This window comes from Cydia fagiglandana, chromosome 18 (genome assembly GCF_963556715.1).
Source record: "Cydia fagiglandana chromosome 18, ilCydFagi1.1, whole genome shotgun sequence".
In the NCBI taxonomy this organism is placed as follows: Eukaryota; Metazoa; Arthropoda; class Insecta; order Lepidoptera; family Tortricidae; genus Cydia; species Cydia fagiglandana.
In genome coordinates this window covers 2,709,562-2,726,022 of record NC_085949.1, presented here as the reverse complement: position 1 = coordinate 2,726,022, position 16,461 = coordinate 2,709,562, and the positions used below count along the sequence as shown (strand labels likewise).

The 16,461-nt window shown below is 39.9% G+C and overlaps 1 protein-coding gene across 1 annotated transcript; it reads left to right on the top strand.

The window, feature by feature from the left end:
• Positions 1 to 5,105: 5,105 nt before the first annotated feature.
• LOC134673576 (uncharacterized) lies at positions 5,106 to 15,086 on the top strand. Its single transcript, XM_063531574.1, has 2 exons — positions 5,106 to 6,043; positions 14,951 to 15,086. The coding sequence occupies exons 1-2, from the start codon at positions 5,106 to 5,108 to the stop codon at positions 15,084 to 15,086; spliced, it is 1,074 nt and encodes a 357-aa protein (XP_063387644.1).
• Positions 15,087 to 16,461: the final 1,375 nt, after the last annotated feature.

Below are 16,461 nucleotides of genomic sequence, written 5' to 3'. Positions count from 1 at the left end.
GTGGCCTGAGCCTAGAAGTTCAGGACGCATATGCTGGATACATCAATTTGTATCCGCGGCCTCCACTTCTTCGCGGCTTGGTAATTTTTTTATGACATCTATTTTAGTTGACAATTCATCCAGATTATCCAGTATCAAATCGATTGATTGAATATGACAGATTTATCCAGATCATATTCATAACCTGTTATTACAATACAGAAACCGAAGAATACAGAATAAGCCACCTGTGACTTACTTACTGTACAATACTATAATCACTATAATCAGGCTTACAGGACACGAATATAACTTTAAACTAAAATTCTAGCCTTTGCTTTGAGTAATCCGGCCATAGTTATTACCGCAGAAATAACAAGACCCGTCCAATCCGTCCAATCCCGACCGAGCCGGTTCTGACAGGGCTGATCCCCGGCCAATCACTGACAGGCATCTATCACGATTAACTGGAGATTCCATTTTTGAAAAAGTTTCGTAATTGATTGGCGTTCGGGAGAATCGTTCGAAAAAACGATGATGTGGTTGAAGGATTGTCTAATTTACTCTTTTTGGGACGAAATTATTTTCGGTAAAATGGTGAGAAAACTGTTGGGTGTAGTTTTCACACTAAAGTTTTTAATTCAATAATGATTTTGTTACGATTACTTTATTTGTTACATTACCTCGTTTTATTTAATACTAGAGGAAAATGGAAACTGGAATGGAATGGAATGGATGTTTTTTATGAATAAGCGGTCGTCCAATACCCTCTTAAAAGTTGGTCCCTAAAATTTTTTAAAATATAAACAAGGACATTTGTAACGTTATCTATGAAAAGGGACCTTATTGTCGATGGCGCTTACTCCATTATTAACGATGCTCCGATATAAATACAATATTGCGCGACGCTGTGCGGCGTAAGCGCCATTGACAATACGGTCCCTTTTCATGGATAATGCCCTATTTAGTAATAAATATGCGTTGTAAAGGGTAGCCCTGTAGTCCAGGGTAGATAACCGTGACGAGTTACAGTAAATAGACCACGTTCGTGTAAGTACAGTCGCCATCAGATATATCGGAGCAGCCAAGGTGCTCACAAATATCTGAACACGCCTCTATTGTCAGGGCGTTAGAGTGCGTGTTCAGATATTGTGAACACCTTGGCCGCTCCGATATATCTGATGGCGACTGTACATGTGCCGCCGACTACCAATAAATCTCCGGGTCCCGGCACGGCTTCCATCATTAGCTAATTTGGACCTCAGGGTCGACAGGTGTGACGTCATGAATATGCAGTCGGCACCGCCTTTTTAGGGGTCCGTAAAAATCAATCGTTAACCAACCCCATTGCCGAGGTTTTCCCGGGGGAGGGCCTTGAAAGGAACGATATGGTAACCGTTCTCCTGCCTACGAAGCAGGAGGTCCTGGGTTCGAATCCCAGTAGGGTAGGTACAGTCACATGCAATAATATGTTACACAACACCGGCCTCAAAAATATCTGACACGAGCTTATTTGTAGAGCCATAAGAGCGTGTCAAATATTTTTGCGGCCTTCGTTGTGTAACCGAACATATTATTGCAGGTGACTGTACTTATTTATTTTACGGCATTGCTACTAGCTACTTGCGTTTAGTTGCTAATATACTCATCAATGTGTAATCAGGCCCCGTAGACAATATGCTAATCGCTAGCGAACGAAACGCAACTGTCCATGTCACACTAATATGGAAGAGTGATAGAGAGACACCAAGCGATTCGATGACGAAGTGCAAGTGATCATCACCTTGGCTAGGCTGCCTGGCCTCTATGTGAAGGTCGGCCACACTTATCCCGCAGCCACACTTTTCCCTATTGACCTTACGCCACCTGAAGATAGTTGTACTATTGGACTATGCAAGTACGTCCACTTAAAAACTATTACGGGGGTGAGCAGATTAACGAAACATAGTATGAGCAACGCTAACTGGTGCGGACGCGGGCGACGGATGTTACCTACAATGGCACCCGCGTGCGTGCACCCGCTCCGTGCACCGTCTAGCAGACGCCTTAACACCTCGGCCACGATATTGCTCGACTAGCGGCGGCGGCGGCAACCATGGGTGGGAAGTGGGATCGAAAGGTCCGATCGCATGCCTAACTCCAACCTACGGTTGCCGCCGCCGCCGCCAGTCGCGCAATGACACGACCCGTTACCGTTGGGTAGTTTTCTATACTTAGCACAGAACCTAAACCGTAAACTCCGACCTTCTCTTGTCCTCACTCGTATTTTTTACCCTCATCTCGAATTCGGGCGCCTTGCGCCGCGCGAATTATTCATACACAAATCTTATACATCATTCAGAAGCCATCGATTTCCTGTTGGTATAGTATTTGTTTGAGCACTTTGCTCATACAAGTTCATACAAGTTGCATGGATAGAGTAAATTTGAAAGCCAGGGCTGATTTTAAAGGATAATTATGTTCTTGAAAGTACCGATGTGGATTTGAACTGGCTTTGATACGAACTTGTTGCTCAGCGGGCCAGGTGTGCAAAATGATCTTGACGCGACTTTATTGTTAAGAGAATAAGAGCGTGTCAAGGTAATTTTGAACACCTCGCACGCTTAGCAACTTCTGCTGCTAACTATGTATGGGTATGATAACAAAATTAGGCTTTAAATCCATTAATTTTATGATGTCGACAGGAAAGGCACATAACCTTAATTTTTCTTACGGCCCAATTCGAACTTTAAGATAAGTACGTCAGTTAATAGATCTAGAAAAGAAATGGATTAGATAATTATGTTAGTGTCAAATGTGACATTCCTTCAAACAAAAACATCACCTTTGACACTGATATATCCAATCCATATTTTTTCTAGAACAGACGTTTTTTAAAGTTCGAATTGGGCCGTTATTCTGTTGGATGTATATGTAGCACAGATAGAGAAAAAGCGTTTTATATACCAAGTTTTCTAATAATTTGGTTCGCGCGTTTAAAGCACCAATACAGGAATTGGTTAAAATGGCACGTATACTCAACTCAAACCCTTAGATCTCTAGTAGAGTCTGTGCGGAAAGAGAAGAGTCGTGGCAGAAACGGGAACTAACATTTTAAATTTTATATGGCAATCAAACCTTTGACACCTTGTCATGTAAAAAGTAAACAAACTTCTGTCATTGTATATTTATTAACAAAAACCGCAAGTTTTATGTATAAAATATTTTCAAAACACGATAAAACCGTACATAAAACCACAAGGAAAATTATATTTAACATTGTTCGGTTTTGTCAGCGGGAAGAAAACGGCTAAAAGCCGACTATCGACTTACAAAAAGTCGCGGAACGTGTTTCCGCTATTCGCGGGTATTGATGTTGTATTTAATATTAAATAATTACCTATTTAATAAGGCCCCTAAGTAACTTGTCTCCGGTACATAATCGGTAAGTATATTCATTCAAAATATATTAATTTTCATAAATATGCAGGTCATTCATGGTCTTTAAAATAACTGACAAATAGTCTTGATACTTGCCATTTTATGCATATTTATATGTAATTTTTTTTTTCAGGATTGTGTAAAAGTACCTACGGCATCTCGAATAAAAGACCGCTAAGTAGGTGATATGCAAGAATTCGTAATCTACGTGCCGGATTCAAGCACATCCAGTTCAGATGAAGATAGTTCTATGAGTGTCCCTGGTTGTTCTGAAGCTAGCTCAAACATAAGTGACATTGAATATTTTAATTCAGACTTCGATTACAAAGAATAAAACTTTTTCTAATAAAATATTTCTTTATTTGTAGGTTCTGTTAGTTACGAAATTATATTTCATATTTAGCAGTGTTGTGACATAGGGGAGGGGGGAGTCACAAACATTGTGACGTCACTTTAACTTCATCAATATTCATCAGTAACCGAAAATTAATTTATATTTTTTTAATCGCTGTACATTTAAATAATGAGGTAGGTAGGAATGTAATTTTCGTTCCTAATTGGTTTTGCGTTATAAAATTACTAATATTTCTTTTACAAAAAATATTTTTTTATAAAAAAAATACAGCCGAGTTAGTATTGCCGATTTCGTTGAAAACAAAATTGCCTAAATGTGACGTCACACAAGGTGGGGAGGGATTTGCAAAATGTGACCAAGTGTGACAAGGAGGGGGGGAGGGGTCAAAAAACCTAGAAATTCGTGAGACGTAATTAATGGATGATTCCTTATGCACTATTTTTATTCATATCCATATTTATTATTAATAATGTACACATACATTACAAGTCAAGTTTACAATGGGTGAAATATATCCCAGATAAAATTACAGTTCTATTGCCCAATTTCTACCCGATTTACCCGGTTTTAATAACTGTTGGACTGCACAGATTAGGCAGTACATAAATGAGACTCTATCTTGTTTGGTACGAAAATTACAGTTGTATTGGGCAGATTCTTAACTAGTTTTAGCACTTTTAGCAGTTTTGTCAATCGCACTGTCACTTTTTAGTATCTGAGACATAAAAACAAGTGTGTTTTAAAAAGAAAACTAGTGCCTGCGCTAAATCAGGGGATTGAGTTGATGAGCCGACACCACCACCAGGCTCCGTTTAGTAAGCCGTGGTAAGAAACCGGAACAAAAGGGATTCAAGTATCATGACCTTTAGTGTCGTACTATAATCACGTGACCAGTGTTGTCAGCATAGCAAAAACCATAAAATAGCACTGGCGCGCCCTCAAATCCCACGACTCTTCTCTTTCCGCACAGACTCTATCCTTCGAATTTGCAATTTCACGACACTTTCCTAGTTCGTTACAGACCTAACTAACTCAAGAGGCGGCCTGTGCCAAAATTTCCGGCGTTTCACAGTACACAGTGAACAAAAGAAAGTAACGCATTTTGTCTTTTTTTTTCCGACTTGGCTACTATGTACGTGAAAGCCAAAGGCATGGATTAAGCAGTTTATTTACCTGGAATTTCTACATAAATACGAGTATATAAATAAATATCATGGGACATATATTATTATAGGACATTCTTACACAGATTGACTAAGTCAGTGCAGTGTGATGCGTTCACTGCGTAATATCGAATAACATATTTATTCGCGATCGGCGTGACTTAGGTCGCTGCCCCGTATTTTTCGCGATGGGTTCGCAACAACTCATAGCGAATGAATTACTGGCGTTTGTACAGAATGCCATAGACACCATGGATGAAGTCAGCATCAGGCAGATCTGCAAATCAAGTTTCAGTGAAGACGACATTTGCAGTGGCAAGGCGCTGCTCTTCCAGACGCTCGGCAAAACTGACCAGATGCCACCCCGTCGGAGGGATGGGGGCGTGAAGAGTCTCCAGGACATAATACAACTGTTCAAGGAGATCGATCCAGACGACGTGCCTGCCTTCGTTGCGAAGCGGCTAGACCGGTTACCGCCGGTTACCTTTGATCACGTCGATGTCACCAGGCTGCTGAAGGACATAACATTCCTGAAGACGAGTCTGGCAGAAGTGCAGGCTAAGTTAGAGGTATCTAATAATACCATCAGTGAGCTACGTTCAGAATTGGCGTTATTACGTAGCGCACGTTCGGAATGTAGGTCAGATACCTCTAACATAGCCGTGTGTCACGTTGCGCGGAATGTGTCCATCGGCGGTATTGAACCCGCGAATTTGGATGCGTCGGCGATTGCTGAGCAGGCGACGGCCGACCCGCGCCCCGCCGCCCGCCCGTCTACGTCACCGGAGACGCGCACGTCACGCGAGAGTACGTTAACCCCGAAACGTTCTTACGCTGCTACTGCTGCTAAGCCGTCTGCTGTGTCCAAGCCTAAGCAGCGGCCGAAGAAAGGAGTGCAGAGCCTTCTTGAACCTGTTCACAAGGACCAATCACAGCCGACTCTAAGGGAGTCGCGATGCGACGCGGACGGTTTCAAGAAGGTGGAGAAGAGAAGAAAACCGGCTCGTCAGAATCAGTGTGGTACCGCACCGACTGGACCCAACCATTTGCTGCGTCCTGCAACACCGTCGACGCTGCTGTATGTGTCCCGTCTACATTACCTTACGAAGGTCGACGACATCGTAAAGTATGTGAAAACGAAGACCGGATTCATCCTGAGGGTCGCGAAGTTGGAATCTCGACACAATGCGAATTTTAATTCGTTTGTGGTGAGCGTTCCGACTGATCATCTAGCGACCTTCACCAAGGAGGAGTTTTGGCCGAAGGGTGTCAAGTTGCGGCGGTTCCGCGGCCGGCTCCCTGACACTGCGGGGTTGCGTAATGCATCGCAGCCATAATGTGATTTGTAGTGTTTAGTTTTAAAATATATTTTTATAATATGTATGCTAGTTTTAAGGTATTTATGTATGGGCCACTAGTTGCCTGAAACAAAGATTTTCATTCATTCATTCATAAGTCGCACAGTAAGCTCAAAAAGGCTTGTGTTGTGGGTACTCGGACAACGATATTATACAAATACATATATAATATATAAATACATAGGAAACAATTAACCATGACTCAGGAACAAATATTTATGATGAACACACAAATAAATGCCCTTACTGGGATTCGAACCCAGGACCATCGGCTACTAGGCCACTAGACCAGACCGGTCGTCGGACATATATTATATGAACGAACGAACGGTCACTCGGCAGAAATAGCCTGCCTCACGCAACTAAACTGTGGAAGCAATTGTCGCTCGTGGTATTACCAAACCCATACATACAACCTTGAAACCTTCATGAAAAGAGTGTACTCCCTTCTTAAAGGCCGGCAACGCGCTTGCAACCCCACTGATGTTGCAGGTGTCCATGGACGACGGTTTTTAATTATCATCAGGCGATTCAATCTCTCCTTAATTATCAACAACGTCAGTCGGTCGGATGCTTCCTTGCAAGTTCTGCGTTCTGTAGGAGTTTGACAAAAATATGATGTAATTATTATATTATGTTCACACGGGTTCCCAATATTTTTTTTATTTACTTAAAAATAGCATACTAACACTTACGCTACCAGAAAAGTATCGTTATACTTCAATATTTGTTGTAGATATTTTTTTCTTGGGATGTCCAGTATAGTGGACGTTACCGATTTAAGGGTATTGTAAATGTCCTACTCATTTCTCTGTACTACGTCTCCGTCCACTTTCCCTCACATGCCCACACGTACTCGGGGGAGGGGCAAATTGATTACACCCCCCGTCCGTCTGTCCGTTGATCAATTAGTTACATACTCCGCTTTTATTTGACTGACCTTTGAGATCTAGTGATTACTAAGTGATAGGTATAGCGATTACCGAATCGTTCGCTTTCTCACTTTTTTTATTGAGGGGTCGTTAGAATCACCGAGATAAATCGAGATAGACCGAGAAAAATCTGCAGCGGTTTTGATAGCCCACGCAGTGCAAGTGTTATTACAAACGTCAAACTTCTATGAAATAATTATAGAATAGAATAGAATAGAAATAATTTTATTCGTGAGCACAAACACAAAATAAAAACTTATACTGAATCGAGAAACATAAACAAGAGAAAGTGCCACGAAATGGTCTCACCTCAGCATGTTGCTGGCGACTTCCAGCGCTGATCTTCCGATAAGACCATCCGGTGAAACAATCACGACAGGTAACATGAATAACAAGAAAATTAATATATACATAAACAAATGACAATATTAATACATACAAAAGACAAAGATAGTAATAAGAAATTATGACGTGTAAATGACACTTGCACAGCGTGGGCTATCAAAATCGCTGCAAACTTTTCTTGGTCTAACTCTATCACTTTGATTCCAATCCAAAAATATTCATTCGATAGCGTGACGTACGCGTTTGTGTATAATGTCATTTTGTATGGGATTTTGAGTTTCCAAAACGTCCCGCTTGGCGCGCTGTTCAAAATCCCATATAGTAATACACAACGCAAACGTGAACGCACGTCACGATATCGAATGAAATTTATATTAGGGGTTCGGATCAGGGATGTTGCGGATGCAGAGTTGTTTGACATCCGGATGCGGATAATTTAAGGCTCACATCCGCGGACATCTCACATGTCATGATTAGGTTCTTAAAAAACGTCAAATATTTGACATTTTAGTCATTTTTATTAAACGAAACCTTTAGTATCTATTTGAGCATATACCGGGTGGTATAGTCTTGGGTCGTCCCATCCGTTTTTCGTCAAGTTTTTAAATTAGTCCTATTCTGCTTTCGTCATCTATTCTACATTCGTCACAATCGTCGGTGACTTTCAATCTAGAATGAGTGACGAAAGCAGAATAGGACTAATTTAAGAACTTGACGAAGAACGAATGGGACGACCCAAGACGATACCTACCGGGTGTGCCCTGTAGCACGAGCAAATAATTAAAACATAGATTGTACTCCTCAAACGGTGACCCTTTTGTTAAACAACTTTTAAAAATTATGAAGTATTTAGACTCCCTATTTTTCACACAAAATATATATTATCTTCAATGGACGCCATCGCCACGCCATATCATTGTGATTGACGTTGCTTGTCACGCATAGAATAAACTTTAAAGTGTATTAAAAACCGGGCAAGTGCGAGTCGGACTCGCGCACGAAGGGTTCCGTACCATAATGCAAAAAAAAAACAAAAAGAAGGCAAAAAAAAAACGGTCACCCATCCAAGTACTGACCACTCCCGACGTTGCTTAACTTAGGTCAAAAATCACGTTTGTTGTATGGGAGCCCCATTTAAATCTTTATTTTATTCTGTTTTTAGTATTTGTTGTTATAGCGGCAACAGGAATATATCATCTGTGAAAATTTCAACTGTCTAGCTATCACGGTTCGTGAGATACAGCCTGGTGACAGACGGACGGACGGACAGCGAAATCTTAGTAATAGGGTCCCGTTTTACCCTTTGAGTACGGAACCCTAAAAATCAAACCACAAGTTATTTTTAAAAGTCGCTGAACAAATGTTGGTCAGTATGGGGAGTACAGCCTACAGTTTAATATTTAATAATCAGTAACCTGACTGTCTTTTCTGGATCTAGGCGATTTATTTAAAGGTACGAAATTACCTAACACTTCCACCGCCGCTAAGACGTTCCTGTACCGACTTGTTCGACATCCACATCCGCATTACGCTCCGCATCGATTTTAGGCAGATGCGGATGCGGATTTTGAAAATAATGCGGATGTTTCGTTGTTAAATATCGAATGCCGCTCTAGTTTTCGCATGCTTCATGTTTACAATTAGGTACATGGTTTACAAAGCTTATGAAATTGAATATACCTGTATTTTGCAGTTACTAAATTAATTTATATTAAATTAATGGTATAAAACAGAGGCTCTGTTGTTTACCGTTGAGCAAAATTTACGTACTTGTAGCAAAATGCAGTGTAATTAATTTGATATTAAATGAAAAGGTAGTTTTAGTGGAAATTTTATTAAGGTACTTATCAAATTATCCTATAATTTCATAAGTATGCACACTATACGAAATTCACAAAAGAAGAATTGAGAATATTATGGTATAATATTTCATATCTATTAAAAATCTATTATTATTATCTAAGTATTTAAAAATTCACAGATGGATGATTTTGAACAGTCGACCTGCCCTATTCGAACTATAAGATACGTCAGCTAATAGATCTTGAAACGATATGGATTAGATGTGTCAGTGTCAAAAGTGACATTTTTCTTGGAAGAAACGTCACATTTGACACTGACATATTTAATCCATATCGTTTCAAGATCTATTAGCTGACGTATCTTAAAGTATATACTCGTAGGAGCGGACGAGGTGGTCAAAATATCTAAACAAGCACTTTAACGCCTTGACAATTACAGGCGTGTTCAGATATTTGTGAGCACCTTGGCCGCTCCAATATATCAGGTGGCGACTGAACTATAGTACAAATGTAGTGCATAATTCTGCCGTGCTAACAACATATGCAGTAATCGCAGTTGAAAAGTCATGCAATTGTTTATCTTGTTCTATTTGAATAAGTTCTTTATTTAAACGATGATTTTCATGCAAGTACTGTACATACAATAAGCAGGGGGCCGATTTTTGAATTTCGATCGTTCGATTTCGTCACTTTTACGGTCGGTGGAAAACGGCGAATTGCTAATTTTTGAAATACGAGCGATCGAAATTTGGAATCTAGTGGTATTAACCACTCGATTTCAATTCTATTAGTAGAATTTAAGTGCATTGGAGATATTATTTAACGAAATACACGAAATCGAGTGGTCGATATTCAAAAATCGGCCCCCAGGGCAAAATTGGTTTCCATCGTATTTTCTCGGAGACGTTACGAAATACGAGTAGCAAGACAGGTTCGGACGTTTCCGTGAAAATACGAAGGAAATTATGCATTACAACTGTAGTTAGGAACAGTAGTTCATCAACAAAACGAATTCGTCCAGTATCCGGCAGTGTTTTTTCTGGCTTACTATCTCATTCGCATCGAGACTCAAAAAACCGGCCAAGTGCGAGTCAGACTCGCGCACGAAGGGTTCCATGCCATTTAAAATTCACGTTTGTGGTATGGGAGCCCCACTATATTTATTTTATACTGTTTTTAGTATTTGTTGTTATAACGGCAACAGAAATACATAATCTGTGAAAATTTAGATACAGTCTGGGGGCCGATTTTTGAATTCCGATCGCTCGATTTCGCCACTCGAAAATCGGTGGAAAACGGCGAAATGCAAATTTTTGAAATACAAGCGATCGAAATTTGGAATCTAGTGGTATTGACCACTCGATTTCAATTCTATTAGTAAAATTTAAATGCCTAGTAGTGGAGATATCATTTAACGAAATACACGAAATCGAGTGGTCGAATTTCAAAAATCGGCCCCCAGGTGACAGACAGACAGACGGACAGATAGACCATACACACGGACAGAGGAGTCTCAGTAATAGGGTCCCGTTTTTATCCTTTGGGTACGGCACCCTAAAAATAGTAAATGGCTGAGATTTCCCACAGGGCCGAGGCGTGCGAGCGTGACGGAGATAGTGTTATCTCTTTCCAGCCGACCGCGCCCGATAAGGTCCGGTCGACAGGAAACTTCGGCTTGCCGGGGCATTCGGATTTTAAAATCGGATCTTGTTTTGACATTACTCGTTACTGCGACATGCAGAATTTCATGATGAATATAATGGTGGATGGAAATAATAATAATAGGTTAGTTTCGAATATTGTAAACACAACAACACACTAGAGCATACTGAAAATGCCTGGACTGCTCTCTCATATATCAGAATTCAGAAATTTTCAGTATGGTTCACGTATACGTACGAGCAAAAAGAATAGATAGTATAGAGGGGTCCTGTCATTGTCAATTTTGTAGTCACGGTACATTTACTGCCATCTATCGACACACGATTAAAACTTAAAGTAAAATTGAAAATGTATAAAATAATCAAAATATGTTTACGGATAAATGATTCTTAATTTTTATTGCTCCATACTGACCCATGTTCTTTCACTGATATGTGTTAAAATTGTTAAATACCAAACGGTGTCGTTACCGCCATCTAGCCGAGAATAGGCCAAAGGTAATGGCGCCATCTATTCGAGAATGACTTTTGCTTGGCCGTCCGAGGCACGTTTTTTTCTTAGACTTTATTTATCTTATACGGAGTTATATATATCTCTGGTACGAGTATATACAGAGCGTCTCACAGCTATGCCACACGGAGGGAAAGTACCCTGAATATTGTAGATGGAACATTTTACTGAATGAAGACATTATTTTAAGTAAAAAAAACAATTTAAACTGCATTCATAGATTTTTAAATAATTACATGGTCGAACCGGGATTCGAACCCGCTACACGAGAAAAAAAACACCCTGTAGCTTTATCATCATAAGGATTCTTTTTTGCTAAATAACATAAGTATCAGAAACGAAAGTAAGACCAGGGGCCAAATTCGACATGTGCAACTGTCAGATTTCGCATCCACGTCAAATCAACAGTTGATTTTATTGCATACTGAGTGTTGATTCCATCAACGGTGGATAATATCATTTGGTACAACCAAAACTCAACTCTAAACTAAGGGTGGTTCGGTTTGGTTTTCTTGTCACCCTAACTGTGGATTGTTAATGTCAAATTTTTGACATTGTACGTATTCGAGAACTTATGATTTTTCCCTCGTCAACGGGAGATCAACATGATACGTCAAACGTCGCTTGTCGAATAGGGGTCCAGGCGTGTCTCACTCTGCGATTTCGTCGCTTTGCTACAGGTAGCTAAAAGTACATCCATTCGGCCCCAATTTTGGGGTTTGCCATAAGCCGCGCGTGGCGCTATCGCCACCTAGCGGCCATATCTGTGATGCTGATCGTAACATACGCGTTTTGTTAGAGAGTAAGTCTTCTGTACTTAGTACTATTATTTATTCTGTGGTAAGACCATGAATTTTACACACTTATTTCGTAACATTTGATGTGAAATTTAGCGAAATAATTAAAATAGTGTTTGCTATGCGGCTTTGTATTCAACAGAATGAGACTCATTTTGAGCATTTGATAAATTAAATTGATTAATTTTGAATTATAAATGTTAAAATTCGTGGGCTTCCTTTTATTTCTGACACTATGTTATGTAGCAAAAAATAATCCCTATGATGAAGCCTTTCGATCGGTATTATAAAGCTACAGGGTGATTTTTTTTCTCGTGTAGCGGGTTCGATTCCCGGTTCAACCATGTAATTATATAAAAATCTATTAATGCAGTTTAATTTTTTTTTAATTAAAAAAAAAGTCTTATTTCAGTAAAATGTTCCATCTACAATAGTTAGTTATTCAGGGTACTTTCCCTCCATGTGGCATAGCTGTGGGACGCCCTGTATGTCAATGGTTCAAACAATTTGAATCTACCACTGACACCCTTGTCTAGCTCTCTGAGCAACGCTAAAGCAAATACCACGTTGAAATAACATCTTTCTAATGAAATAATCAGATTTGCATTCAGTAATAACTAGTTCACATTAATTTTCTGCTTTGTGCTATAAGAACGAAATATAAAGGACTTAAGTAAAGCAAATTGTATAAACACATATGCCCTTTTTCAGTAATACGATCATTGTAAGAAAATAAGATGAATCATATGCTCTAATATTCGTATGTAGATAAGCCCTTTTTATTCTGGACCTGTATTCTTATCACCTCGCGATTATTTGTCTCACAATTACAGGACTATAGTTCGTTTTTTTAGCATTAGAAAAAAGGTAAACAGTCTTGATGTGTCTTTTAATTGAAAAACACATTTTAAAAATAAGTTACGGCAAATATGTAAAAATTATGAATCTAATACAATCATTTGTATTCTTCTGCTTTCATATGTAATAGTTTTGTATTTTAAAAAGCGTTTTTCAATTAAAAGACATGTCAAGATCGCTTACCTTCTTGCAAGTTCTTTCTAATGCTAAAAAAAACGAAGTATATATTCTTCTGCTTTCATAAGTAATAGTTACTGATTTTTTAAAAGCGTTTTTTAATTAAAAGACATATCAAGATCGCTTATCTTCTTTCAAGTTCTTTCTAATGCTAAAAAAACGAACTATAGCGTAATTGTTAGTAATAAATAACCCCCTTATTCATAAACGTTTACTAAAGTTAACAAGCCGATAATAATCGTTTGTCCCTTTCCACCATACCAATACGTCGGAAAGGGACAAACGATTATTATCGGCTTGTCAACTTTAGTAAACGTTTATGAATAAGGGGGTAAGAATATGAAATTAGTTATAGGTTCGACGACGATGCCGCCCTTCCACACATTGATTGAAACCCCTTTTCTACCCTACCTATGTATTATCTACCCTTTTGCCTTGTATTATGATTGTTATGATTTTTGAAATGAAATGAAAAACATTTATTTTCAGGCAACTATTGGCCCATAGATAAATACCTTAAAACTAGCATACATATTAATACAAAATATATCTTAAAACTAAAAACAAAATTATGGCTGCGATGCAGTTCGCAACCCCGCAGTGTCAGGGAGCCGGCCGCGGAACCGCCGGAACTTTTTATTGCTTTATTAAATCCTGACACATCTGTCGTATGCCAAACGACTTGTGGGCCAAGAAAACTGTCGAGAGGACACCAAACATAGTGCGGCGTCACGGCAGACCTAGAAGGAGATGGCGGCACGGTCTTGACGTCTTTCGGAAAGATTGGCCTAATGTCGCCATAGAACGAGACGCGTAGAAGAAAGAGAGGGAGGCCTTTGCCCCAGCAGTGGGACACAACAGGCTAACAAATAATAACAACCTTACAGCCGCTCCGAAGTGTTGCCCTATTGTCGCACTGTGCGTGCGGCCGTTGTAGGGCCCACTAAATGAGTAGGCGAGTCACCGCCTGTCATTTACAATTTTGAGACTGATTGTCACGGCAGGTGTCCGCTAGTCTCTCCCATAGCCCATTATCCAGTCCATCCAACTTTCAAATCTATAGCCCATGACCTTAGTTCCCATCGCAGCACAAAAGTGCTGCACTGCAATAGTCTTTGCACCTGGCGGGGACCATCTCCGGATGTATCACATTGTGCGTTCGGGGATGGTATCCGCCACGTGTATCCCTTGCTTTTAGATTAAAGTGTCTTAAAGGGCCTCTGCGCTGTTGGCTTCGGCCCCACGTACGCCTCCCAAAGGTCCGGGACCTCATGGTCCCGAGATATGGAAAAGACATACATACAAATAATAATATTAAATTCGAATTTTGCCCAAGTTGAGACGCAGATGCTTCGCGATCGCTCGTCTAATAATACTGTGGAAACACGATTGACATCGTGTGTAATAACATAATCACAGAATTGTTCTGAAAGAACAGTTGTGAGCGACTGACACTCTGCGATTAAACAGAGAAACAGGACGTGTCTGACAAGGGCAGTTTTATGTTGCTCTGAGAAGAACATTTTAGGTTGCCCTGATAAGGGCAGTTTGCGTGCTCTTAGAAAAGCACTTTTATATTGTCCTGAGGACAGTTTAATATCCGAAGCCGCAGCATCCTCGTCGATCTCGTCGTGTCTTCCAATCAGCAAGCACGTAGCAGCGGAGCGAGGCACGGCGATCCGACGACGCGATGTTTACTCCACGGCGGCCGGCGAGCGAAAGGGCTAGCTGTCGGCGTGAAATGTTCTTCTCAGAGCAACATAAAAGTGCCCTTGTCAGGACACGTCCAGTTTCTCTGTTTAATTGCAGAGTGCCAGTCGATCACAACTGTTCTTTTCAGAACAATTCTGTGTTTCTGTTATAAGTTATAACACACGATGTCAATGTAGTGTTCCCACAATACTAAAGAGGCAAACACTAGCTTAGCTATAACAATGACAAGCAAAGGCACTACAATATCAAAGCAACCGAGTCAAAGCGCGGATGATTCAAGCATTCTGATGTATATTCGGCGGTTAGCTATGACTGGTAACAATTCAACGATGGTGCGCTAAACCTAATCTTATTTAGGTAGCTACATACTTAAATAAATATTACACAAATTGACTAAGCCCCCCGGGTAAGCTACATAGCTAAACGCTAAACTCTTCATAGCAATACCTTCATAACGTTATTAAAGGAGCCCACTGGTATCGGCCTGTCAGTTCAAAACAGAATTTTGACAACTCCGAACAACTGACAGGCCAATACCTTCCGGCGGACTGTTAATCAGTGGGCCCCTTTAGAAGCACCGATTGACTTAATTACGTCTTACCCAAGGACTGAGTAGGTAATTAAAAACGTCAATATAGATCCATCGATCAAGACAAAATACTTATTCAAGTTAAACAAATAATTCTCGCAATCACATATTATTTCTGAATTTAATTAATAAATACAATAAAATTCATCTAATTATAGGTCTGTGATTGAAATCCATATTAAATGCATAACTCATAAACTCTTCCCGTGGAAACAGCAACTCAACCTGACCATCGGTGGACCTTATGCCTTTTGTAATAAGGTTTACGAACTGTCAGAAACTGTTTGGGCGATGGGACTGAGTAAACAGTCACTGGACTACTTGGAACTAGACACAAGTGACTTGTAGATTAGTCGCGCACTCACACGACTAATCTGGTTAGCCGCTGTCTGGTTTGATTACTGTGCTATTGCTTAGTACAGTCAGCAGCAGAAGTTGCTAAGCGGGCGAGGTGTTCAAAATAACCTTGACACGCTCTTATTCTCTTAACAATAAAGTCGCGTCAAGATCATTTTGTACACCTCGCCGCTTAGCAACTATGCAAATCAACATTGTTAGTACAGAATATCTTATAGGCATTTTTATGGCTTCTATACACGAGTTTGTCTGCGTTGGATTAATCCGAAATATCATAATGCGAATTTCTTTACTATAGTTCGAAGAAAAAACTGATTTGCCTACTAGACTGTCAAATATCTTATTGGTGTTTTTAGAGTTGTCAATTCACACAAACGTACAGAATGATAAAATCATAACCTTTCATTATTTATGCCGTGATCGAGTAAAACAGCAAGCAAAAAC

Bases quoted from the DNA above. Each gene is read 5' to 3' on its own strand.
- LOC134673576 (XM_063531574.1), top strand. From the start codon at position 5,106: ATGGGTTCGCAACAACTCATAGCGAATGAATTACTGGCGTTTGTACAG. The intron at 6,044-14,950 runs GTATGTGAAAAC...TCCTGAGGACAG, and splicing joins AAGGTCGACGACATCGTAAA to TTTAATATCCGAAGCCGCAG.